Source organism: Telmatherina bonti (assembly GCF_933228915.1).
Source record: "Telmatherina bonti genome assembly, chromosome: 13".
In the NCBI taxonomy this organism is placed as follows: Eukaryota; Metazoa; Chordata; class Actinopteri; order Atheriniformes; family Telmatherinidae; genus Telmatherina; species Telmatherina bonti.
This window is the reverse complement of record NC_136611.1, coordinates 10,308,396-10,336,097: the sequence shown is the minus strand read 5'-3', so window position 1 is coordinate 10,336,097 and position 27,702 is coordinate 10,308,396. Positions and strand designations below refer to the sequence as shown.

Sequence of the window (27,702 nt, the reverse complement as noted above, 5' to 3'; positions counted from 1 at the left end):
CTTCAGCTCTATAAAACCATTTGCTGCTGATTAATACAGAATTTATCGCTTCAGGTGCACAAGAGGAAAGCAGATTAAGCCGTGCAGATAGTTACGAAACACTAATTGGCCTGATCAACACTGTGTAAACTCAGCTTATTCCTCGAAACATTAAACATCGACGGTGACTCATATTTATGTGTTTATATATTTTTTAAGCACAAAATAATGTTGTTTGGTGACTTAAACAATGAAAAGTTCTGGAGTTAGGAGAAGTTCGACTTGTTAAAGTCTGTGTACTATCACAAAGAATGCACATATAAGTGGTTTTAGAGCAAACATTTTCAGAGTTAAAAGTTTGAGGTTTTTTCTCGCTTTTCATATCAAATTAAATCAAACTTTATGAAAAACTTTTCCCACAATAAAACAAAACACAAAGTTCTTCACAGATTTTAAAACCACTAAAAACAACTTATCATCACACACATCCAACACCTCACACACACACACACGCACTGGAGTTAATAAAAAAAAAAAAAAAAAGAACAATACACATGATTAGAAACTTTAAGCTTAATGCAGATGTTTTCATCTGCCAGTGATGCTAATTTTAGTCCCTTTCCTGTTCTTATAAACACTTTGTCTCATTAGAGTCCAGTATACCAGTAAATTCTTCCCACTGCTCGTCTCTGTCTAACCAATCCATCTCCCCCCCGGTCCTCTCCTAATTGGCCAGGCTACGAGGGGGAGTTCTGCGAGATCGATACGGACGATTGCGCCAGCAGCCCCTGCCTGAACAACGGCAAGTGTATCGACAAGATCAACGGCTTCTACTGCGAGTGCCCCACAGGTGAGCCCGCCAATCTGCCGCGTAGGAGCGGGGGGGGGGGGGGACCAGGGGGCACGGAGGTCGATCTCTTTCTCTCGCCGCCTCTGTCTCGTTCCCTCCTTTCTGCCACAAACACACACACACACACACACACACACACACACACACACACACACACACACACCTCTCCGGACGGGCACTAATCCCAGCCCTGAGGCAGGCCCGGGCAGCGCAGCACAAACGCTGCTGCTGAGGAGCAGAGCTAAAAGAAACCAGCCAGAATCTATAAGGAAAGGCTTGAGGAAGTTTGAACTTTCTGAACAAGTTTCTTATCCTTTTATCAAGTCTGATGATTGAGCAGAAACTTGTGGGTCTAAACCAGGTTTTTTTTATGTGACTGGGACTTAAGAGAGAAACAGAAAACGGATTGTCTGATTGGCTCGTCGTGAATGAGGAAGCGGTTTTGTCTTGTTTTCCTGGCAGCTTGTTTCAGAAATTTCATTCAGGTTACGCTGTTGGGACAAGAGGTACGGATGCTTTGTGCAGGAGGGGAGGAATGCAGTTCGAGAATGTTAGATGCAAAGAAAAGGAAAATGAGAAAAGAGAGGAAGGTGTTTTTTTAAATTTTTTTTCCTTTTTTGTTTTCCATTCTTTCACCGGGATCACTGAAGTGGAAGTGAATCTTTTTTTTTTTTATTTGGGAAAGGAAAATAGCGAAGTTGGGTGGATCAAAGGCGGTGCCGATGGAGAGAGGCTGGACTCCTCCTGTTGAGAGAAAAAGAAAGGAAGAGGGAAAGACAGAAAGGAAGGGAAAAAAAAACAGATCCCAACAAGAAGGTTTTAGAACTAAAGGAGACGAGTGAACACAAGAGCTTAGCGCCTAAGAAAGCTGTGTGTGTGTGTGTGTGTGTGTGTGTGACACAGAGTGAGGTTTTTGTGAGGAAGCAGCTCAAAGTGGTGGCAAAAGTGGTTTTTTTTTCTTTTTGGGGGGGGGGGAGAGATGAGTGTGTGTATGTGTTGAGACACGCAGACCGTTATGCTGAAGCAGGAAGGGTACCGCAGGGGGAGGGAGTTTAACCGCCCTTCTTGAGATGTAAATTTGTCCCTGTTGCGAGGCCCCCCCTTTTCATTTCTGTACATGGAATAGCCATGGAAACCCCACTGGGAGCCATTGAAATGTCTGATTCCAGCAGTCGGGATGAGTTCTCCTCTGGCTGCGGAGGTGTGTGATGTGCACGCTTGTGTTTTGGCTTCAGCTTGTTATTTGTGTGCATGCATACGTGTGCATGTGGGTAAGGAGTTCAGTCAGGAATGCAGTTTTCTTCACAGCAGCTGAAGAAAAGCCGGAAATGGAAAGAAACTCGGACTTGTTCCACTGAGGTTTTTTTTTCTTTTTTTTTTTCAATTCTAAACATTTTCAAGATGCAAATAAGTTGTTTTACTTTGTTGTTTTGTCTCTTTTCCGGAGTGTTTACACATCGTTTTACACCAGTCTCAAATGCGTATGAATAAATGTGTATTTTCCCACATGAACAGTAAATTCATGATTCTGTTTCATTAATCCAAGTGGTTTAAATCTAACCAGTCCAAACTGGTTAAGTGTGTTCCAGTGACCGGAGAGACTCGTTGCTTTCAGTGACAAGGCTGCACTGCATCTGCAACAAAACCAAACAAACTCCAGTCAGGTTAAAGTGATATTTCATGATAAATTTACTGGTTAACTTTGAGAAAGTCGCCGATTACTGAAGCTCGACTGCATCTGACAGCTGACATCCTGACAGCTTTGTGAGCAGGTTGGATGTGGGTCAGACCACTACCATGCAAAGGAAGAAGATCCTAACTTTCCCTGAAAAAGATTTCCTCCTCACTGGAAACCAGTCCCACCTGCTCAGCCTTTTATGGTTTCCACCGTCGCATAAAACCATTTGAATTAATATTTTTGTGCAACTTTTGGTCCCTACTTCTTCTGAAATGTTTAACCCTTTCGGCTTTCCAAACAAAATGTTCAACTTTGATTTCAAGTATTCAGAAAGTTGTAGCTTGGAAGAAATTAGAGATTAAGACAAACAAGACATGAGAAAATGTTGAATATTAACTTGAAAATGTGAGAAGTAGCGTTTTCGTTTTTCTAGTTTGACGGTTTATTTCTCACATGGTGATCAGAAGCAGAACAAGACTTTACAGTCCAAAACTAAACTAAGCACATTGCACCACCGGGCTTAAAAAGGAGCAGGACGAATAAAAATTCTCATATCTGCCCCTTTTATAAAAAACACAACACATACTGTCAGTTTTCTTGGCGATACTACTGTTAATATGTATCTACATAGTAGCTGCCATATATTCATAAGTCATGCAGTTCATAGGTGGATCATTTCCCACATTTGAACTCAGTTTGTAATCATTTCCACAAATTAAATTTCACATATAAATAATTAAACACATACTCACGTTTACATGTACATAAATGGATACACATACATACATGTACACGCATATATATGCACACATAAAACACATACATACATATACAGACACACACACACATAGATAATTCAAGGTATTTCTGTCCTGTATGTTTTATATAGAGATTTTTTAATTAATTTTAAACTTGATAAGAATAGGACATAATTTTATATCATCAGCTAAGTTGTTCCACAACTTAACTCCAGTAGTTGTGATACAATGATATTTAGTTTGCGTTCTTACTGTTTTTACTAATACCTCGTAGTGTATATGTACTCTACTCATCTGAAACAACTCCTGGATACTTTGTGGTACTTTTTGATGAATTATTGAACACATGAGTTGTTTTATTTTAAATTTGACTAGATCTTTGATTTTGAGAGCGAAAAGTGAAGCAGGCACAAAACACACACACATAGATGTAATCTGCTCTGTATCACTGACAATAAATGCATCGGCTCAGTAGTATCTTTCAAAGTCAATACCCCTCATAAACTGTACTAAACTACTGAATATGTGTCCCAACTCAACCCATTTTTGTTTTCCATGCATGAGCAGGACCACCGAGGAGGTCTGAATGGACACTCCTAACATTTAGTTTCACACAAATATGAAGTCTACACCATTATTTATTCTCAGATAGTGCATGTATAAGTGAATGCAGCACATGGTGCAGAATTTAGCGAGAGCTGCTGTCAGCAGGTGCATCACATATGCAACATTCACAGCCAAAGCATGTGAGTTAAAGTGAAGAAAAGTAAATTTAACATGAATAAAATGGAATATTATCACATTGAAGGAAGCCTTGAAATAACTTGTTATAAATCATGACATGGGAAACTGTGCTGGGGTGGGTAACATCAAAAAGCTGGAGTTAGAAGATGATCTATGTCATACCTGCAAGGAGGAGGTGCACATCTAGCTGCAGGTGATCACACCGTGTCAGTGTTGCCTTATGTCACTTCATTCTTATCTGGAGCGTTCTGTCTTATTTCTACATCAATACCCTGGTTGTCATGCACCTTTCATACATTTCACAAAGAGTGTCTGGATTTTAGGGCTGTGACGATTTGCTATTGTCCCAATTTGTTTCAGATTTTTTTTGGGCGCCGATTAGATTTAAATTGCTATTCTCATAATTCTTCAATATTGCTGATTTTTGTGGATTAAAAACAAAAAAAATGTACAAAACTTTATTTTTTGCTCGTCATTTTTCTTGATTTCAATGAGGAAAAAACAACCCAGCAGCCAGACCATCATTCTACTGCTATAATGCCAAGAATACAAGTAAAAAGATCAATAAAAACAATAAAAATGACAAAAGTTTTATAGTGGATTAATTTTATTTATTTGCAAAAGAAATCGATTTTTGACCAAAAACATTGATTTTAAAATTGTAAAGCAAAAAAAAATCCCAATTTTTGGGATTTTTCGATTCGTTTTTCCCACCCCTACTGGAGTTCATATGGAGGGAAAGTTATAATACCACAAGTTGTGATGACTGTAGCAAAGTAATCAGCTCAGAAAGTCGGATAAACACTGATAAAACCTCTGTCTAGTCTCAGAACAACTTGTTTTTTCAATCCTATTGTCAAAGTATAACGTGTTTAAATAATAATGATTAAAACTTATTTCTGATAATGCTTAAATACTCATTAAACAATGGTGAACAAAGTTCATTATTAGCAAACATCTGAAAACTTGGACGTTTTTGTAGGTTTCACGGGTCACACACACACACACACACGTCACCCTTTTCTTAGCCTGCCTCCTTGGAAAAGCTCCAGCCACTCTGCTGTTGACATACTTTGCAGGACATTTCATGTGTGCTTCTGTCACAAGTGTGTCTGTATTTTGTTGTAACTTCATGCATGTGCTCACAGCCAGCTCGTAGTCCACAGGGAGAAACCGCCCGCAGCCCGCCACACAAATACTTGCCGGATTACCCACAACTGAGTCATTTTAACTTGACACACCTGCGTGCCGCGGCGCCGAGGAGGGGAGGAACTACTTGTTATCTCTTCATCAGACAACATCCTCCTCGTCCTTGGGACTGTGACAGAGGAGAGACAGGGACATCCAAGATGAGAATAACTCCAGGAAAAAAAGGAGGAAGCCTGCTGATAGATTTTGGAAAGAATAAGAGTTCAAATAGTAGAGTGTCAAAGGTCAAGCTGGCTCTCCTGGGAGGCGGGTGGGCTGTGGGAGGGGTTAGCTGGGAAGGGGTGAAAGCGAGGCAGGAGAATGCACATTGTGATGGTAAAGTTTGGGGGGACAAAGGAGGCAACAGGCTCGGTTTGGCGCTGTGTCGAGCACACAGGACCTCCTTTGTCTCTCACCCATTGGGCAGAGGCCTCACAACTTTCATTCTTTCCTTACCCCCCTCACCCCTCCCTCCTATTTTAAACTGCCCCCCATTCTCGCCTCTCCTTTTCTGGAGTTGTACTGAAAAGAGCTGAAAGGGAAAATGGATCGCTTGCAGTGTTGCGCCGTTGTTAATTAATATGCAGATTTTGGGGATTCATTGAGAGCTCTCATAGGATGCGTCTGGGATTATGAGGAACTGGTTTAAAATGGTGAGGAAAAGTAGCCATGTCTGCACACACACACACACACACACATAGAAAACACTTCTTCACACACACATAAACACAATAACAGCCTCTTGTTGTCTTTCCAGGCTTCACAGGGAGCCTCTGCCACATCGACATCGACGAGTGCGCCAGCACGCCATGCAAAAATGGCGCCAAATGCACAGATGGACCCAACAAGTACACCTGCGAGTGCACTGAAGGTATAAAAGCTTTAATAAAAACTGAAATCATTGTAAAAATTTCGTACTCAGGTTTGAAATTAGACCATATGAAGAAGTAAATACGACACCCTTGAAAGAATCCAACTTTGTTCTCGTAGGTTACACTGGAAGGCACTGCGAGACCAACATCGATGAGTGTTACTCTGACCCGTGTCACTACGGCAGCTGCATCGACGGGTTGGCGTCCTTTAGCTGCCAATGCATGCCAGGATTCACCGGCCGGCTGTGTGAGACCAACATCAATGAGTGTCTGAGCCAGCCGTGCAGGAACGGAGGCACCTGCCAGGACCGAGAAAACGGCTACATCTGCAGCTGCCTCAAGGGAACCACAGGTAAGCAGGACATACAAGCTGCATTTATTCATTTATATACATACAGTTGTGCTCATATTTATTCATACCCTTTCATTAAAGAAGAAAAAAAAAACAGCTGCCTGTAAAATAAGCTGAAATTGACTAAAGTATTAATAAATAAAAATTTTATGAAAATCATGACATAATTTTCTAATTCTGGTCCAATAGAAATATTTTTTTTTTTAAAAAGCAAACAAATAAGATAATTTATTACATATTACATCCCTCATAAACTAATATTTTGTTGAACAATCCTTTAATGTTTCCGCTCCAGTCAGGTGTTTTCTGTTCCTCTCAGTCAGACTTCTGCACCTGTTGACAGGTATTTTGTCTCACTGTTCAACAGAAAAGTGCTCTAATTTGTCCAGGACCAATTTGTTTGTTTGTTTGTTTTTCTTTCTTCAACTCAATTAAATGAAAAAACAGTGCCTTATATTACTAAATTATATTTTTGCAAATTTTTATTTATTGTTCCTTTTTTAAATCTCCAGTTATTTGAGTGACTTTTCTTTAATGAAAGGGGATGAATACTATAAGCACAACTGTATATAACTTCTTCATTGTGTTTTTTAACTAAAAACCCATTTTCCCCAGGAACCAACTGTGAGATAAACATCGATGACTGCAAGAACAATTCCTGTGACTCTGGGACCTGCATAGACAAGATCAATGGCTACGAGTGCGCCTGTGAACCCGGCTACACCGGTAAAAAAATTATTTAGAGCCAAAAGAGGCTCTTCATGTACAGTTAGAATCCCAAGCAAAGCTAAAAGATTGACTTCAGCACCTTCGATCAAATGAATTCAGTCTGACGGAAAATAACGTCAGTGGACAAGGTTGATAAAATAAATCAGACCTACATGGAAATCTTTTTACACATTCTAGGTTGTATGGGTATGTAAAGTTAATGACTGGAGGGCTGAAAAGATGGAGAGGGTCATGAAGAGCTGAAGGAAGGCAGGGGTGACAGATGGCGAGCGAGCGAGCACGCTCCTCTGAGGCCTGAGCTGTGACACTTTCCAGCTCCACCCTGTCCCCAACTCGCTGCTGTTAGGACACACGAGCTGCCCTCCCACACAAAGGGAGGACATACACACACACACACACACACACTCTGACACACAGAGGCACAGGGGATTTGAGCAGGAGAAAAGATTCCCTGAAAGATTCCTGAAAGTTGAGCTTTTAAAAGGTTGGAAGCTGGTCGCTGCTTTAAAGCTAAATGGGCTGCCTTAATGTCGTGCATGGCACTGGCCTGAATGGCGTCCATGCTTCGAGTGGCCGACAAAGACGGGCTTCAGATCCCTTGTGTTTTCTGAAAATTGATACGTTCAATGTCGCGGTTTATAAGCAACATTGTTTGGAGGCTTTGTATGCAGTCATGCATTCCTTTTGTGTATTTTGAAATAGTTTTATCAGGTGTTTTAATTCTTTTTTTCCCATATTTCAGGGAGGAAAATGTAAGCTACCTAGAATTTATCACATTACAGTAATAGTTGGAAAGACATGAGCTGAAAATGCATTTAAAATATCCAAATATTTGGATGGAAACCAAAGGATTTACTGTTTACTTTAGGTACGATGTGTAACATCAACATTGACGAGTGCGCCATCAATCCCTGCCACAATGGCGGCACCTGCATCGACGGCGTCAACGCGTTCACCTGCAAGTGTCCGGATGGTTACCACGACCCCACCTGCTTCTCCCAAGTCAACGAATGCCTCAGCAACCCCTGCATCCACGGTCACTGTGAAGACAAGATCAACGGGTGAGTTGGTCCACATGTTGCTCCAAAACGAGACGACACTTAACGGCTACGGCTTTTTTTCTGACATTTTCCCCGTCTTCCCGTTAGCTATAAATGTCTGTGTGACTCTGGCTGGAGCGGGAAAAACTGCGACATCAATAACAACGAGTGTGAATCCAACCCGTGCATGAATGGCGGCACCTGCAAGGACATGACCAGCGGATACGTTTGCACCTGTCGCGTGGGCTTCACCGGTCAGTATCTTGTTTGTTTGTTTGTGCATGAGCTGTTGTGGACTTTCTCCTAAACAAAGACGCGTGTGTCCGCTTCGACTACAGGGCCAAACTGTCAGACCAACATCAACGAGTGCGCCTCCAACCCCTGCCTCAACCAGGGGACCTGCATCGACGACGTCGCAGGGTACAAGTGCAACTGTATCCTGCCGTACACGGGTGAGAAAATATTATTGAAAATATTTGATATTAGCCTTGTGCTCTGGCGTTTCCTTGCAAGGGGGACATTTTTCCAAGGGCTGTGTACTTTAAGTTTCTGGGCAAAGAGGAAAAATGTGCAGCTGATGAAATAACTGGCGAGTAAAGTTCAGCCAGAAGACTTCCTCCGGACCTCAAAGACACCGAACATCTGACTGCCTCTGCTCCTCTGCGACACATAAGCTCCTCCGACCAGAACTGACATGATGTTTTCATGTCATCCCTCTTATTATTTTAACAGCTACTGGTGGAAAAGCTAAAGGGCAGGTTTTTCTTGTATCGTATAAATTCGCTGGACTAATAATAAAAAAAAAAAAAAAGCTCCTGCTGGTGTCGGGGTGGGAACAGGGCGCTTGACACATTTCCTGTTTGCCTGCTTCCTATCTCACAGAACAGCAAATGGCTTCACAATGGCCGGAAAGTGGAGCCGGCTTCCTGTACGAGCCGTGCGTCGTGGAAACAGATAGAGACATGTCTTCGCAGGCCTCTAGCACTGACAGAACCTGGATAAAATCCTGTGATAGCACTGACTGAGAGATGATTCTGTGTCCGTCGGGGTTGGGTTATCTGCAAGTTCATGACTCCCGAGTGTTATCGCACAGCGGAGGAAACCATATAAACATCTTGTAATATGTTTGATTAAAGGGCGTATTTTTGTGTGTTACAGGAGAGAACTGTGAAACCTTGATGGCCCCCTGTAGCTCCAAACCCTGCAAGAACGGGGGAGTGTGTCAGGAGTCAGAAGACTACATGAGCTTTTCTTGTGTCTGCCCTGAAGGATGGCAAGGTAATCTTTAATGCCAGCATAGCTGTGTGTTGTGAAGCATCAGCTGCAGACCTGATGTACATAGAAACTCTGGAACTATTACAGCTTTCCACTTCATATCATTTTCTACTTTTTGTCTGTTTGCTGGGAATTACAAGTGTGTTAAATTTGTTTTACGAGCATAAAAAATTTGCTTTTTGTCGTCTTTGATTTCATATTCTTCTCTATATTGACTGTTTCGACCCTTTTAAGGCCAAACATGTGAAGTAGACATCAAGGAGTGTGTGAAGAATCCTTGTCTGAACGGAGCAACCTGCCAGGACACTTTAGGCAGCTACCACTGCGGCTGCAAACCGGGCTTCACCGGGCGCAACTGTGAGACTAATGTTGACGACTGCAAACCCAGTAAGTTTGCATCCACACTTATTTATCTTCAAAGCCGTTAGCACGGAGCTAAAGATGGCGCTCTGCTGCCGCCCACAGACCCCTGCAGCAACGGAGGCCTCTGTAAGGACGAGGTGAACAACTTCCTGTGCACCTGCCTGCCCGGCTTTCGGGGAACAAAGTGCGAGGAGGACATCAACGAGTGCGACAGCAACCCGTGCAAGAACGGCGCTAACTGCACAGACTGCGTCAACAGCTACACCTGCACCTGTCCTCCTGGATTCAGTGGGATCCACTGTGAAAATAACACTCCTGACTGCACAGAGAGGTGAGAAGCTCACGCAGGTTTTACACAGAGGAGCGCTGAATGTGAATAACAGCACATACAGATAAGTGTGTGTTTATGATGAACAGGTTTTTTGTTTCAGCATCCATGTAAGTCTGATTTATTTTTTCTTGTCCACTGCTGCCCCCTCTGGAGTATCGACCCACAGCAGCTGACTTTCTACACCTCCTATATTGCGGCTTTAGAAGTAAGACTGTATGTTAGGTGAAAGCACGCGGTTGCCTGCAAAATGCCAAAGTGTATTTTCTCCACCTTCAGTCAGTCAAGCTGGCATCTGAGTGTGAAGCATCGCTGGTAAAGCAACGTGTTTGTTCTCTGTGAACTCTCTGGAAACATCAGATGTGAATTCGACCTCAGCTCAGACAACATTTTATTGATTTACTCTGCCTTTCTTCAAAAGCTGCACTTTAGTTTTCAACCAGATTTTATTCTTTTTTTTCTAAATATTTGTTGATTTTTATTTTTTATTCACAGCTCCTGCTTCAATGGCGGCACCTGCGTGGACGGCATCAACACCTTCACCTGCCTATGCCCACCAGGCTTCACCGGCAGTTACTGCCAGCATGATATCAATGAATGTGACTCCAAACCTTGTCTGAATGGCGGGACCTGCCAGGACAGCTACGGCACCTACAAGTGCACCTGTACGCACGGCTATACCGGCATCAACTGCCAGGTAGGAGGAAGGAGATTAAGCAGATCTACCTTCGTTTGAAGTTCAAGTAAATAATGATGTGATCACTAACTAAAAAAAAAGTAGAAACCAGAAACATCCAAATAAAAACTTACTGGAACATTTCAGTTGCTTTAATGAGCAGCTCTCAATCTGTAAAGTCTTTTCCGTGTTTCAGAACTTGATTCGCTGGTGCGACTCTTTGCCCTGTAAAAACGGGGGAACGTGCTGGCCGAGGGGGGCCACCTACAGCTGCAAGTGTCAGATGGGCTGGACCGGCCTCTATTGTGACGTCCCGAGTGTTTCTTGTGAGGTTGCTGCAAAACAGAGAGGTAAGCTGGGAATGTATATATATATATATATATATATATATACATGTATGTATGTATGTGTATATATATATAAAATAAAGATCAAGGCGTGAAGTCTTGGTGGAATGAATAAATGAATGACATTTAAACACTTTCTATCTTCCCTTTACCTCTACTTCTCAGGAGTTGATGTTTCCCAGTTGTGCCAAAACTCGGGTCAGTGTCTGGACGCAGGAAATGTTCACTACTGCCACTGTCAGGTGGGATACACCGGGAGCTACTGCGAGGAGCAGGTGGACGAATGCATGCCGAACCCCTGCCAGAACGGAGCCACCTGTACCGACTTTCTGGGCGGATACTCCTGCAAGGTAACAACTCCAATGCATAATTTGTTGTATTTGTGTTTATTGATGCTGCAATTGTACAAGATAATGTTTTTTTTCTGAACTAGATTTCATGTGTAATTACGTGGCATTCTAAAGATCTTATAGTTTCTATATAAAATCTTTCAGTCCCTTGATTAAAAGTTGTGGGATAATATCATGTAGACTCCCTCTGGCCCTCCGCAGAAGCTCCAGACAGGTTAGGAGTGCAAGGCCTTTTCGGGGTGTCCTGTGGGACCAGGACTTTGACAACAGATCCTTTGAGCCTTCTAGGTTGTCCTTTGTGGTTCAGCTTCTCGCGGACATGCTCAATCAGATTATAATCTGGACTTTTGTCCTGTTGAGTGAACAATTCCTGGGAAGCTTTTGCAGTATTTTGTGGTGGTTGTTCTACCAGGGACATGTGTGTGGGCATTCGCAGCATTTAGGTGGTTTTCTCTAGTTTGTTTTTATTTTCGTTTGTTCTTTTTGCCTCTGCTTTGCTGGTTGCATACAGCTGGGTTCCCCTCAGCAACACTCCTAATAAAGAGGCTTGTTTATAAATAGAAAACAAACATCTTGGTTATGTTAATCTCCCCTGGAGTGAAGGATCTGTTGGCCTTGGCAGCATCGAGGCCAGAAAACAGCCAGGTAAACAAAAACCATCTTCGTTTCATGTCAGACATTGATTAAACTTTCTCCTCTCTCTCCTCCCGTTGTCTTCCTCTTGTTTCTTCTTCGCCGTCTCCCTCAGTGCATGCCAGGCTTCCTGGGGACCAACTGTTCTGTGGAGATCAATGAGTGTTTCTCCCAGCCGTGCCAGAACGGGGGCACCTGCATTGACCTGATCAATACCTACAAATGCTCCTGTCCCCGGGGAACCCAAGGTCAGCGGACCCCACGCACACTCCTCCCACACCCCTCTGCCAATTCATCCTCTCTTCCTCATCTCCACGCTTCATTAATTAGGGCTTAACAGCACACAGGGCATGAAAACTCCTCCTCCCAGCTTGCCTCCAACTCTTCCTCTTCTTGTCAAATAAACCATTGATTTTGCTCTCAGACTTGAAGGAGAGTTTGTGTTGTAGGTCAGCCTGAAGTGGCAGCTGAGTTGTGTGTATCTCAATGCAGCTAACATGTGAGAAACCAAGACTAAAAACCTGCTTCTGCTTTAACCTGAAGAGTCATAAAGAAAGAGGCCTTTCTTTGTGGCAGCGGTGAGAAATTTAACATCCCAGAGATGCTTCTCTGACAGCACCGTTGTTCCCATCAGATTTCTGATCAACATATTTGTGGAAGATTGTTGGGAAGCTGCACATAGATGTAAAAGCAAACAGATCACAAGTTGCAAAAGCAGTTTATCTGCCAGCTCACGAACCCAATCTTTCTCTTATATCGCCTTCCTCCAGGCGTGCACTGCGAGATCGACATAGACGACTGCAACCCCTTCACCGACCCCGTCACCCAGGAGCCAAAGTGCTTCAACAAAGGCGAGTGTGTGGACGGAGTGGGAGGCTACCACTGCAACTGCCCCGCAGGGTACGTGGGGGAACGCTGCGAGGGGGACGTCAACGAATGCCTGTCCAACCCCTGCGACCCGAGGGGCACACAGAGCTGCATCCAGCTCACCAACAACTACCGCTGCGAGTGTCGTACTGGATACACAGGTACCATCACATGCATGTGCTTTTTTATCATGCAGATGGTTTAAGTTGATACTCAGTTTCCTAATCTCATGGATCAACTTAGTTTCACTCTACTCTTTATTTTGTTTGTTGAGGTTTCTCTTCCATTTTCTGACATTGTTCTTCTTCTAGAGTACTGCCACGTCTCCAGGAGACGTTTTATCACACTTTTTTTGCTATTTTTTTGCTATTTATCACACAGTTTTTGCTATTTGGTGACTGAGAGATGAACCTCTGTTCTCCCCTGGCTTTTATTTGTTTGGTGATCATTTTGGATGCAACTTCCTGCAGCTAGTGGCAGGAAGTTTTGCAACACATATTTTTATTTATTTATTTTTTTCCGCTTTGAAAATCATTTTTTGTTTTTGTTCTTTTCATATGTGTAACTTGTTGAAAAAAATCTGGATCTGACCAGGATTTTAAGGCTCCCACACATAAACTAATCCCTCTTGGGACCACCTGGTACTCAAGTCAATGAAGCATTTTGGCCACCAATTAGTCCAGCAGGAGTCTCTGAGACGACATAGAAAATATTGATGCAGTCATTTTTTTCTGCTGTTCTTTAACATATCCTCCTATTATGTTGAAAAAAATGGTTTTACATGTTTTTTTTTTTAAAAAAAGGATTGATCCAAATAAATATCTGGAATTTAAAGGGTTGAAATTCTGAAACTGATTAAATATTGGGTCGTTTTAAGCAGATCTGGTGTAATTAATTAATAAAACGTTGAAAAAATACTGATGTGTGACAATTTTAGAGCAGTTCAGTGTGCTTGGATATTTTAGTACAAAAAGATCACCAGTGGGACTACATTTGAGAAGAGCACAGGGGTGAATTTAATCTGATTTTGATCCAAACAATAATGTATGTATTACTTCGTGCTAGTTTTGAAAAACGTCATAAGATTTAATTTTATTATGAGGCAGTTATTTGGTCTTTTAGCTAAAATCCTAAACTTGAAACTTATGACAGATGTTTGCATCATTCAGTTCTTTGCTTGTTTTGATGTCTGCGTAGGTCAACGCTGCGACAAAGTGTTTGATGGCTGTAAAGGTAAACCCTGCCGTAACGGAGGGACTTGTGCTGTAGCCAGTAACACACCACATGGCTTCATCTGCAAATGTCCTCCTGTGAGTATGTCGCAGTCAGAGCAGAGTTATTGTTGCTTATTTGTCGTGTCTTTTCTTTGTTTTATTCATGCTCATGTCTGCTTTAAACATCCACACGAGTCAGATTTAAAAATATTTAGTACGTTACTTTTATATTTGTTTTCTGACAGGGTTTCACCGGCTCCACGTGTGAATACGACTCCCAAACCTGCGGCAGCTTGTACTGTCGCAACGGAGGCACCTGCGTGTCCGGCCACAAGAGTCCCAAATGCCTGTGTCTGCCGTCGTTCACGGGGCTCGAGTGTCAGTATCCCACAGACAGCCCCTGCAGCTCCAACCCCTGTTACAACGGCGGCACCTGCAGATACGCCTCCGAAGCACCGTATTACCAGTGCTTCTGCCCCGCCAACTTCACCGGCCTCCGCTGCCACATCCTGGATGTGGACGGATCCAGGTTCCCCGGAGACCCTGGTGAAAACATCCCCCCGCCAACGGAGGTGGAGGTCACCTGCCTCATCCCGCGGTGCGAGGAGTTTAAGCACAACAAGCACTGCGATGAGCTGTGTAACAACCACGCGTGCGGCTGGGACAATGGCGACTGCTCGCTCAACTTTGACGACCCGTGGAAGAACTGCTCGGCCGCGCTGCAGTGCTGGAGGTACTTCAACAACGGAAAGTGCGACTCGCAGTGCAACAACGCCGGATGTCTCTACGACGGGTTCGACTGCCAGAATTTGGAAGGACAGTGCAAGTAAGCAGTTTTTATTTCTCTTTAAATAAAAGTTAAATATCTGATGATGATGATGATATTTTCTGGCATTCATCTCAGACACAAGAAGTTCTTTGTAATAATATGATTAACACACTCTGTGTTTTTTCCAGTCCTCTGTATGACCAGTACTGCAAGGATCACTACGCTGACCACCACTGCGACCAGGGTTGCAACAACGCTGAGTGTGGCTGGGACGGCTTGGACTGTGCCAACAACATGCCTGAGAAGCTCGCTTTCGGCCAGTTGGTTCTGGTCGTCCACATCACCCCCGAGCAGCTCCTCAACAACTCGTACGGCTTCCTGCGTGAGCTCAGTCGTGTTCTCAGAACCAATGTGATATTCAGGAAGGATGCTAAGGGGGCATTGATGGTCTACCCATATTACGGGGAGGAACACGAGCTGAAGAAGTACAATGTGAAACGCTCGGTGGACTCCTGGCAAGACGTCCCTGGCAAGGTGCTAACTGTGGTGAAGAGGAGTCTTTATGACGTGGCAGGTGGCAGCAGGAGAGTGAAGAGGGAGCTGGATCATCTGCAGATTAAAGGGTGAGGAAACAAACTGTTGTGATATTTGTCAGATCTTTCCTGATCTTTACTTTTGGCCTGTTTTTCTTTTGACTTTTTTTTTTCTACGGGGAACCACGACAGTTTTGTGGATGTTAATGGGGAGCACAGTAATTAATAAATTCGCTCTTTATACTTTTCTTTCCGCAGTTCCATCGTCTACTTGGAGATGGACAACCGTCAGTGCTTCCAGCAGTCCAGCGAGTGTTTCGAGAGCACAGATGATGCAGCAGCTTTCCTCGGGGCTTTGAAGTCCAGTGGCAAACTGGACGTTCCCTTCTCCATTGAAGTTGTTTACAGTAAGTACACTAATGTACCTCTGTACTTCAGAATCTGCACGTATCAGGATATGATCTCTCTTCTTTGTTCATTTTGTCAGAGGAAACTTTTAAAGCCCAAACGAACAAATCATTTGGAGATTTAGCTCCTTAGCGACAGATACCGAGCACTTGTCAACCATTTTTCTAAGGCAGAGAGTAAATCTGATATAATCATTAAATATTCTTTGCTAATAATACAACAGCAAGACTTGTGGCACCATTTCCTTTCTGTTTAATATCTGAAAAATACTTTGGGGATTTTCATTTTTGGGGGAAATGTTAACTGTAATCATGCCAAAGGACATTTCTGGCTGCAATGGAAGTATAGGATATATACATATGATGCAGTAAGACTTGTTTTCTGCCTGTCTGAATCAGGAAAAAAAAGGTGACATTGTGATCATATTTTTCACATTAAGTTGGATTCACTATTTTGTGGCATCCATTTTTTGGGGGTTTTTTTGTGTGTTTTTTGCTTCTTTCAGCAACGTTAGTATTTTTTCTGGTACAGCGACAACTTCATCTTCAGAAACATGTTTTATGCACTTGTTAATTTTCCATGTTAACAAAATAAGTTTAAAAGAAAAAGTTTTTCTGAACTAATGAGATTAAAAAAAAAAAAAAAAGACAGTTGTGTTTGTAGGAAATCATGTGTGCCGCATGTCGGCATTATTAACCAGTTATTGTTGGATTTAGGCATTCATGATAAGTTTGACTTGTCTGAATACTGTAAACCTGAAGGAATATGAAAATATCTGAGCTAGACCTATAACATTTTCAACATTTTACTTTATTAGACTCTGTGAGACATGATTTTCTAACCCTCTGAGTGCTCTGTAGGTTTTAGATGGTTCCCTGCTGCAGAACACCTGATTCAAATGAAATGGGTCTCTAACAGCTTGTCGTCTGGTTCTGCACCACTCTGTTTATAACTCATTCATTTGAATCAAGTGTGTTGCAGCATACAGTATATATAAATATATATATATGTGTACATATATATATATATATATATATATATATATATATATATATATATATATATATTATTATATATGTGTGTATACATATATATGTGTGTATACATATATATGTGTGTATACATATATATATATATATATATATATATATATGTATGTATATGTATATATATATGTATGTATATGTATATATATATGTATGTATATGTATATATATATGTATGTATATGTATGTATATATGTATGTATATGTATGTATATGTATATATATATATGTATGTATATGTATGTATATGTATATATATATATATATGTATATATATATATATATGTATATATATGTATATATATATATGTATATATATGTATATATATATATGTATATATATGTATATATATATATGTATATATATATGTGTATATATATGTATATATATGTATATATATATGTATATATATATGTATATATATATATATATATATATGTATACATATATATGTATGTATGTCTATGTGTGTATATGTGGATGGACTGATGACAAATGGGTCCAAACCCTACAGGAACTCTACTATTCATACGTATTCATGTCCAATAAGTCACGTATTCCTTCACGTTCATACTCATTCCATCTGTAGCGGCCTCTGGTTGGATCCTCAAACTCTTTGATTGTGTATTTGTTATGCAGAAGTGAACAAATGCAGTTGTGAATCTCATGGCCTAAACAATCAATTCCTCTCTGTGTGTACAAATCCAATGGCTTCAGGCTCCAAAATGGTTAATTGCCGCAAATCAACTCATCCAACCCCCTACTCACATAATATAAGTGTCTCTGTCTCCCTCTTTCTCAGACATGTAGACATATACGTCTTCTGATAACACACTCACACGCATACGCGCACACCCGCCTTATCCCTCAGTGTGAGGGGCTGCTGCAACCTTCACCTCGCTGAATGTAATACCAGGACTTAATGTATCTCTGAGGGTTTAGGTTGGGGGAGTTTATCATTTCAAAATCGTTAGTGGAAAAAAAGAGAAGGGGAAAAATTGATCGGGAGTGTGCTAGAAGTTGGGAGTCTTTGTTATCTCGAAAATCCTAATAAATCCTTCGTCTTTACAGCTTAAAGCGCGTGCAGTAATTTGAAGTTCATTAATCCCCCTCCTTTTTTTCTCTTAAAGAAGAAATGGTAAAGTTGTCTCTTGGTACCCTGAGTTGAAAAGAGAGAGAGGAGGTGGTGGTGGTGTTCTTTCACACACACACACACCCCCCCCCCCCCCCCCCCCCCCCCCCACCTTTCTTTCTTTCTTTTTTTTTATCACGCCCCATCCCTTTTTTTTTTTTTTTTTTTTTTTTTCTTTTTTGATGAAAAGTGGTTAGCAATTCTGATTATTACTGAATAGATGGTAGAAGCTAGCTTGACAAGCAGCAAGGATTGTCAGTGAGTTCCTGCTACTGGCTGCCGCCTGTGGTGTGTTTTGGAGTGGGAACCGCGGTGTGAAGAAGAGCCGGACTAGCTCTGCTTCAGCACTCAGGCAGATCCTGGGTGTCCTGGTCTTTCACGCCTCCATCTGTTGTGACCATGTCGCACCCTTTCCCACCAGGCGGTGTGGATCTCCCGCCACCCAAGGGGCTTTACCCAATCTACCTGGTCCTGGGCGGTGTAGGGATACTGGCCTTCCTTGGAGTGGGGATGGTGGCTGCCCGAAGGCGACGCCATGAGCACGGGCGCCTCTGGCTTCCAGAGGGCTTCAAGACCACAGAGACCAGCAAGAAGAAGAGACGCGAGCCTGTTGGAGAAGATTCGGTGGGACTCAAGTAAGTTTCTGTTTATTCATCATTGGCGCTTGTCAACGGAAACCCGCTTCTCTGCTGGACAGCGGAGGAGCCCCGTTCTGGAGGATTAACTGGATGTAACTGGTGATCAGTCAAATTTTGGGAGAAGGGAGGTTTTCCTGGATCATTAATGATAATGGTATAATAGATTTAGGTGTGCATTAATTGACTTGATGGGGCAGAGGGGTGGGGAACAGAATCGATCAATTCTTTTGTTTTTGACATCGCCGCAGCATTAACGGTGAGTTGTTGGGAGGAGATGGAAGCAGTAGAGAAGACGGATTTTCACTGAGTTCTCTGCTTTATCGCAGGCCACTGAAAAACACCTCAGACATTTCACTCATGGACGACGCCCCGAACGAATGGGGAGAGGACGAACCTACGGATGCAAAACGCTTTAGGGTGAGAAAATACATTTAATCTGCTTTAATTCAGTTTTAATTCAAGATTAAAGTTGTATTTTCAATTAACATTTTTAACTTCCTAATAGATAGAAAAGCTGCCAATATGAAGCTTTTCTTCTTTCTTTTTTTTTTTTGCAAATTCTTTTTATAAGAGTTTAAATGTTTTTCTTGAAATTTTTTTTAAAAGGATTTGAATGGAAGTTTCTTCTTGCATAACCATTCGCTGTCTGTGTTTTAGCAGTATGATGAGCAGGCTGTGTTGGACATGGACGACCAGACAGACCACCGCCAGTGGACCCAGCAGCACCTCGATGCCGCTGACTTGCGCATCCCCTCCATCGCTCCCACACCCCCTCAGGGCGAGATTGAGAATGACTGCATGGATGTCAACGTGCGGGGGCCAGGTGAGGGACCCGTTTATATGAAGGAAATTAAAGGGATTTTATGTACATCTTCACCTAATTGCTGTTAATATTTATTCTAGATTATTTACATGTCTGTTGATCTTACTAAATGTATGTCAGGGAGAAAATAAGAGAAAATAAATTAGGACCAAATCAAAATAATTGAAGTCAGATTAAATTAACTTTATTTTTTGCTGTTAAATATAGACCTCAGGTATGAGGCCAGATTTTCTAAGTCAGTCGGCACAAAGGAGAAAAGATTATATATATATTTAGCATAACCTGAGAAAAGAATTGAAGCAGATATTGATTTTTTTTGACGTGTCACCAACTAAAATGGTACCTTTTTGAGTGAACATCTCTTGAGCAAGCTTTCAGTTTCCAGCGTGTGCATGTGTGTAGTCAAGTACGTGTATGTCTATGTGTGTGTGAATGTGCTTTTGTGCATGTAGGAGTTACTAAAGCCCCATGTCCTTAGGGTAAAGGATCTTCTTTAAAGCAGCTGGCTGGAAGCCAGGCGCCTGGGGGAAAACACTGATTCCTGATCAGATTAATCATTTGACCAGAAATGGGTCTCTGTGGTTTTTTTTTTCTTTTCTTTTTTTCTATCTTCATTACAAAACTCAATGAGAGCATGAAATGCAAAAACCCAGTTTTGTACTAAGTGCTGAAATCCCTGAAGAAACGCTATGAAAAATCAAAGTAACAGATTTAACAACTTGAGAGCACACTTTTTCCCTCCTCACAGATCAATGCACTCCAATCGACCAAATCTGTGAGATCTGGGCTTTGCCATCCTTTTGAAGAGGAGAAAACCTATCCAAGTCAACTGCCTGAGCTGCCTCTCTTAGTTAGATATTAATGCTTCGTTTTTTGCAGCAGTCTAGCTTTAGCAAACCTTGGCCTCTATCCCCCCAGCTTCGCTTTCCTTCTGAAGCCTCTCCTGTGCTGCTGCCTTGATCAGAATCCATTATGGAAAGAAAAAGCAGCCATGATTCCACCCAGGCAAAAGAGTCAAATCCACATTCGATTTATTTGTTGCTGTGTTTTGATCTGCTGGATCCTTTGAAGAGCAACCTCCTGCTATTTTTTGTTGCAGTTACTCAGCACTGTGCTGACCACGCATGTATAAGCGCCCTCTTTCATGTTACCCTGCTTCTTCTCCCTTCAGATGGATTCACACCCCTGATGATCGCATCCTGCAGTGGAGGAGGTTTGGAAACGGGCAACAGCGAGGAAGAGGAGGATGCCTCTGCTAACGTGATCAACGACTTTATCTACCAAGGTGCTAACCTTCACAACCAGACCGATCGTACAGGTGAAACGGCTCTTCACCTGGCTGCCCGTTACGCCCGCTCTGACGCTGCCAAACGGTTGCTGGAGGCCAGCGCCGACGCCAACATCCAGGACAACATGGGCAGGACGCCTCTGCATGCTGCCGTGGCAGCTGATGCCCAGGGGGTGTTCCAGGTGGGTATCAATACTAAAACTTTAAATTAATTGGATGTTTGGAGTGTATTTGTTGTTTGTTTTCTGATTTATCTGTGTATTAAAACTGGTAGTGGGACAAAACTAAATAATTTGATCACTTAATTTTTTTTCTGTTTGGTGTTTTAGATGCTGTCATAAGTCACAAAGATAGCCGGATAAAATGAGTTAAAATGGTAAAACAAGGTAAAAATAAAAGATGTGTGTTTTTATAGATCCTGATAAGGAACCGTGCCACGGATTTAGACGCCCGCATGCACGACGGTACTACACCCCTGATCTTGGCTGCCAGGCTGGCAGTGGAGGGCATGGTGGAGGAGCTCATTAACTGCCATGCGGATGTGAATGCCATCGATGACTTTGGTAAAGCTTCTCTTTGCAGTTTTGTGCTAACTGTCGTCAAAAAGTGCATCATAATGGCATTTAAGCCCTAATAACTCTGTTTTTGTCTCTTCAGGTAAATCAGCCCTACACTGGGCTGCAGCGGTAAATAACGTGGAAGCTGCCATTGTGTTACTAAAGAATGGCGCCAACAAAGACATGCAGAATAACAAGGTGCAGAAACGATTTCTCTTTTTAAAGTATGGGCTATAAAACAACATTCCTTCTGTGAGAATGTTTAACACGTTTCTCTTCTGTTCACCTCAGGAGGAAACCCCACTGTTCCTGGCTGCCAGGGAAGGAAGCTATGAGACTGCCAAGGTCTTATTGGACCACTATGCCAACAGAGAGATAACTGACCACATGGACCGGCTGCCAAGAGACATCGCACAGGAGAGAATGCATCATGACATTGTGCGGCTGATGGACGAGTACAACCTGGTACGAAGTCCTCCGATGCACACAGGATCTCTTAGTACCACATTGTCACCCCCTCTTTGCTCGCCCAACGGCTTCCTGGGCAGCATGAAACAGCCTCAGCCACAGAGTCAAGGTCAGGGCAAGAAGGCCCGCAAGCCCAGCAGTAAGGGTATCGGCTGCAAAGATGGCAAAGACATGAAGGTGAAGAAGAAGAATTCCCAGGATGGGAAGCCTGGGAACCTCCTGGATAGCTCAGCTGTTCTGTCACCTGTTGATTCATTAGAGTCTCCACATGGTTATGTCTCTGATGTGGCTTCACCACCTATGATGACCTCACCTTTCCAGCAGTCGCCATCTGTCTCCCTGAACCATCTGCAGGGTATGTCCGACCCACACCTGGCTGTCAACCACATAGTGATGCCAAACAAGCAGGAGCTAGCTCGAATGCAGTTTGACCCGCTGCCCCCTCGTCTTACCCATCTACCAGTGTCTGGTTCTGGTGGTCAGGGGGCCGTGAATGGCCCATGTGATTGGCTGTCCAGAATGCACAGCAACATGAGCCAAACAGGTCAGTTCAATCCCATGAGAGGCACTCCTGGTGGTCAAGGAGGTTTGCACCAGGGTGGGCAGCACGGGATGATGACGACTTCCCTCCACAACGGCCACCCAAACACCAGCTTGTCTCAGATGATGACCTACCAGGGGATCCAGGGGGCCAGGCTGGGCCCTCAGACCCACATGATGCAGCAGGCTCAGCAGATGCAGCAGATGCAAAACCTCCAGCAGCTTCAGCAACAACAGCAGCAACAGCAGAGCATCCAGCTGCAGCACCAGAACTCCAACGCAGCCAACAGCCAGAACTTCATCGGCGGGGAGCTCAGCTCCCCAGAACTCCAGCAGGGCACAGGCAGCTCCAGCATGCCCATCCACACCATCCTGCCACAGGAGACCCAGATCATGCCCTCCTCAATCAACCAGTCTATGCCCAGCACCCAGTTCCTTACGCCACCCTCCCAACACAGCTATATAGGCCCAATGGACAACACCCCAAACCATCAGGTCCAGGTGCCTGACCACCCGTTTCTGACCCCGTCCCCTGGCTCCCCTGACCAGTGGTCCAGCTCATCCCCTCATTCTAACATGTCCGACTGGTCAGAGGGGATTTCAAGTCCACCAACAAGCATGCAGTCTCAGATTGGACATATACCTGAACAGTTCAAATAGAAAGCTCTTATCTATACACCCAGATCGGCTGCTGTATATATTATTTTTTTACTAAGGGAAAAAAAAGGCACTCTGAGGGGGAAAAAAAGAAAACGGGCAAAGCTGTCAACCAGATTTAATAGAAGTTTTATAAACTTTTATACTAACAGCAACATCAGTGCTTTATCCTTTCTTTTTATTTATTATAGTCTTATTTATGCGCATTACCTTTTTATTGGCATTTAAAGGGTCCATGGTGTTGGATCATACGCAGACCAGACAAAGTCCTTTGGAAAAACATTTTTCTTGTAGTACTTATTTCCTGCAATGAAGTAAGCAGCAAACACACTGGGTATTTATTTCCTCAAAGACTTCTAGTCTTTGCCTTAAAAAAATAAAAAAGATTTCTGTTTTTGTTTATATTTTTGTATAATCTTGTTTATAATGAAAATCAGTCAGATAGAGCACATCTTAAGTTTCAGTGTTATTTCTCTTTGTTGTAAGTGTGGGGAATTATCGGTCGACAAACATGCTGTGAATGTTAACGGGACGTGTTTTGTTCGCAGGTTCTGTGTGACATAAGAGCTTTTTTCTTCTTTTTGAGTATCAAGTTCTTAGTTTTACCTTTTAGAGTTATGTACATTTCTTCAATCAATGGAGCAGCACTATGTTGTGCCTCTAAACTTGATTGCATTCACGTGTATAGGGATGTGGTGGGGATGTGATGTGTTGTACAGAGTATGGCCATCTTGGAGATTGGCAGTAAAGGCAGGCTTGATTATATTTTAGTCCTGTGGTGTTGGAGAACTGGCCTATTGGCCACAGTGTTTGTTTTTTTGTCCAGGAGGAACAGGAAACTTCATTTCCCTCTCTCTCCGAATAGTTTGAGCCTATGGCTGTGTTCTTCCTTTTGTAAATATGCTCTGCATTTCCCTTGTAAACAAGATTTTGTTTAAGAAATCTTCAGCATGTGTTGGAAAGGCCTTGCGCCAGTCAGCAGCCTCTCAAATGTAAAACAGAACAGATTATATATTTTGTATCTTACTATCTGAGAATTAAAAAAATTGGAGCTATAAAACAGATACAGTATATTGTTAAGTAGCATTTTCAAATAAAAGATAGAACAATTAATGTCGAGGTCTTATAAATTCCTATTTATTTACTGTTCTGAAATGAAAATTCACTGAGGCAACTATTTGTTTATGTTAAGAAAGGCTTTTGTTACAAAATTAATTAAAAGAATGTTGGATATGTTCTCAGTTGTGTCCTTTTGAATATTTTACAAGATGCACTCTGGTTTTGTTTTTAAGTGGTTATAATTAGACAATTAAAAAGCTGTTTAGGCTGTAGTTACAATTTTGCCAAATGTTTCCTTCCTCTGTAAAGTTATTATTTTCAATAAATGTATTTTTCTTTTTCTTTTTCATTCTGTAAAAATGTTTCTTGGCATAATAAAGGGCACTTGTGTGTCTTGAACTTATGGGAACTGTTTTTATTTTCTCTGCTCTTGCAAGACATTCATCCTTTATGGTCATTTGTCGTACTGTGTCCCCATCTAGTGGTCTAAATGCAAACATGTAACATCAAAATTATTGCAGTGCAACATGATGTCCAGCTGCGCTGTTTTAATGAGATATAGTTTTTCTTTCATAGCATTTGTTTTGTGTCCCACTATGGGAACACTCTCGGTGTCACCTCATCAGAATCACGTATTACAGTCTTCCTGCCAGGGAAGACTGTAATACGTGATTGGCTGGGGCGTGTCTGTCAGTGCCAAGGGCAGCAGAGAGCCTTCTATGGCAAGCCGTTTGAGTATTTTTTTACATATCCTGGATATTGGGTCTTACTTTTATTCACTAGTTTCTACGATGCACAACAAAGTTAAAAAACAAGTTGTAATTGACTAGTGGATTCCAATTATTTATAGTAACTGTTATTAGTAACTAGTGACACTTTAGTACAACTACTTTGAACAGACATTGTGCTAGTGAGGCCACTTGCCACAATGATAGGGGAAGATTCATAAATAGTCATATTTTTAATGCACTAGTAAGCCTTTGGACCAAACTAGTTGACCAGTATTTAGTACAAGTCAACTAGCAAGATGCATGATATCTGACATGTTAACAAGTCAGTGTGGGTTCTTCTCCTTTAGTTACTAGTGACAAGCAATTATGTGCACTAAATTACCAGTAGGAGCATGTATGTTTAGCTAATGACTTAGTAAAGACCATAAAACTTTACTATTTAATTAGAAAACCCAATTGTGATCTTACTTGTGAACGACTGTGACTAAAGATTGGTTACTTGTTAACTACTGAAGACCCAATAGCCTCTAGTAACACTAGTGAGAGCCATTTTTTCTCAGCTTTAGTCAACATTATCACTAGTAGACCTGTAAAAAAAAAAACATAATGCTCCCTAGTTAAACTAGTTGCATGAAATGCAAATAAATGGGTGGAAGGGAAATGGGCTTTGAGGTATCCCATTGGCTCCCCAGCTCAAAATTTAAAATGCCAACCAATCTGATCTGTAGGATTTTATAAAAGCCCACCCAATCTCTTAACATAGCCTATTATAAAACTAGCTAGTATCCAGGAACTCCAATTAGTTAACTAGTAATAGCAATAGGTGCTAACTTGTTAACTTTTATAGTGCTTACTAATTGACAAGCTAGAGTATACTTTTATATAACAAGTTCTCTAGTGAGACTAAAAACATTAACTCATTGAAAAGTGAGGATCTAAAAAGTCTAGTTATTCAAGTTGAGTTCTCGTTTCACAATACTTGTTATCAAGTGACACACATACTGACTAACTCATGAATAAGTTCAGTGGTAAACTATACTTCACGAGCGAAATTAATGTGCAACTTACTTGCTAACTAGTATGGGACATGTTCTTTCATTCAAGGCTGGATTATCCGATGGGTATAATGGGCATGGGCCCAGGGACCCATTGAGGGCCATGTGGGGCCCACGTAGGGCATACACCAGCAGATTGGACATGAAATAAAATGTATATCAAATCCAGATGGTAACACCACAGTGTCTACTGTATTGATATTGGTAACACTGGCTGTTAGAAATGTCATTTCACAGTGTATCATTCACAATTTTTACAAGGTTATGTTGTGAAACGGGGCCCCGGGAACACTCTGGGCCAGGGGCCTGTGCACTTTTAATCCGACCTTGCTTTCATTAGTTGACTACTTACAAAACATGTATGACATTGAGTGAAACATGTTGTACATTTTTCTGACATGTTAGAATTTTACTTCAACTTATTACACTTCACTTAGCACAATTACACAACTATAGACTACTAATGAGATATTTTTTCAAGTTGTATGTTTTTTGTCATTCTCCTTAATGTTATAGATGAACTGGTTAACATAAAAACCTTACTAGTTCAACAGAACTGCTCACTAGTCAGCATATTCACATAGCTGGCTAACTAGCAATGGATTGTACATGTTTTTACATGTAAACAAGTGAAATGTTATTACCTTAACTTGTTAACTAGTTCCAGTACATGTTGACTTGTGTGCACTTTTCTTTAAATGAAATGAGTTTAATATAAACTAGTCTAATAGAAATGTTAACAAGAGTGGAAAAAATGCTTAGACATGAATAAATATTTTACTAGTAGCACAAACTTATTTACAAGAAGAATAGGACTGATTGGCGGCTGTAGCTCAGGAGGAAGAGCAGTTGTCCTTCAACGGGTAAGTTGAGGGATCGATTCCAAGCTTCCCCTGAAATGCTGAAGTGTCCTAGGGCAAGACACTGAACCCCAAACTGCCCCCCGATGTGCCTATCGGGGTATGAGTGTGTAGAATGAGTGTGTGTGTGAATGGGTGAATGTGACAAGTAGTGTAAAGCGCTTTGAGTGGTCCGCATGACTAGAAAAGTGCTATAGAAGTACAAGTCCATTTACCATTGTCATGATTTGCTCCTGGGTTTTAGGTGGGGCTGAGCAGGCTTATGGAGGCTCAGGGCAGCATCTGGAGTGCTGATGGACACACCTGCAGCTCATCTGGAACTGGTTATTTAAGGACCTGAAGAACTCCAGTCTCTGCCAGATTATCTCATAGTATCTGTGGTAAATCCAGCTCCTTTGAGAATCCTGTGTTCTCCAATAGATTGAGCTAAACCATTGTCTTTTTACTCCTTCCAGCGACACCTGGATCCACTCAACCAGTTAAAGAGCAATCACCAGCTGATCCACCTGCCTGCTCGCCCGGCTATCTTGTTCACCACTCCTGGAAACTTGACTACCCTCTCCAGGGGTGTCCAGGGGTGGTTGATAGGCTTATCAACCACCCCTGGACACAGTAAGCCACACTTCCACAAACCATTTTCTTAGTCAATGACTTCATTTACTTGGGACTCTTCAAATCTGAGAGGTACCTCCTGGTCAGAACAACTAATCAACTCAAGCAATAAATTGTGATTGTTTCTCACACTGTCTGCATTTTGGGTCCCACCTTGTGTGGCCTGCCGTGACACTGATATCTGGGACAAATGTCCAACATGTCATGTCAAGGGCTCTACATCCTTGACAAACAGTCTGCATTTGTCCACTTTTGGGAAACAGATATCACTATTTTATTAGT

The 27,702-nt window shown here is 42.1% G+C and overlaps 1 protein-coding gene across 1 annotated transcript in view; it reads left to right on the top strand.

The window, feature by feature from the left end:
• Positions 1-24,565, top strand: part of notch1b (notch receptor 1b) — a 45,632-nt gene extending 21,067 nt beyond the window's left edge. The window contains exons 9-34 of the mRNA XM_079251079.1: positions 716-829; positions 5,955-6,068; positions 6,188-6,421; positions 7,037-7,147; positions 8,019-8,211; positions 8,299-8,444; positions 8,529-8,642; positions 9,349-9,468; positions 9,700-9,852; positions 9,931-10,159; positions 10,652-10,853; positions 11,029-11,182; positions 11,345-11,529; positions 12,278-12,410; positions 12,933-13,190; positions 14,227-14,339; positions 14,489-15,069; positions 15,201-15,635; positions 15,804-15,952; positions 18,554-18,767; positions 19,097-19,187; positions 19,428-19,593; positions 20,765-21,063; positions 21,297-21,444; positions 21,539-21,636; positions 21,730-24,565. Of these exons, the coding sequence (XP_079107205.1) occupies positions 716-829; positions 5,955-6,068; positions 6,188-6,421; positions 7,037-7,147; positions 8,019-8,211; positions 8,299-8,444; positions 8,529-8,642; positions 9,349-9,468; positions 9,700-9,852; positions 9,931-10,159; positions 10,652-10,853; positions 11,029-11,182; positions 11,345-11,529; positions 12,278-12,410; positions 12,933-13,190; positions 14,227-14,339; positions 14,489-15,069; positions 15,201-15,635; positions 15,804-15,952; positions 18,554-18,767; positions 19,097-19,187; positions 19,428-19,593; positions 20,765-21,063; positions 21,297-21,444; positions 21,539-21,636; positions 21,730-23,106 (6,131 nt within the window). The 3' untranslated portion in view covers positions 23,107-24,565. The remainder of the gene's footprint in view (positions 1-715; positions 830-5,954; positions 6,069-6,187; positions 6,422-7,036; positions 7,148-8,018; positions 8,212-8,298; positions 8,445-8,528; positions 8,643-9,348; positions 9,469-9,699; positions 9,853-9,930; positions 10,160-10,651; positions 10,854-11,028; positions 11,183-11,344; positions 11,530-12,277; positions 12,411-12,932; positions 13,191-14,226; positions 14,340-14,488; positions 15,070-15,200; positions 15,636-15,803; positions 15,953-18,553; positions 18,768-19,096; positions 19,188-19,427; positions 19,594-20,764; positions 21,064-21,296; positions 21,445-21,538; positions 21,637-21,729) is intronic.
• The last annotated feature ends 3,137 nt before the right edge of the window (positions 24,566-27,702 follow it).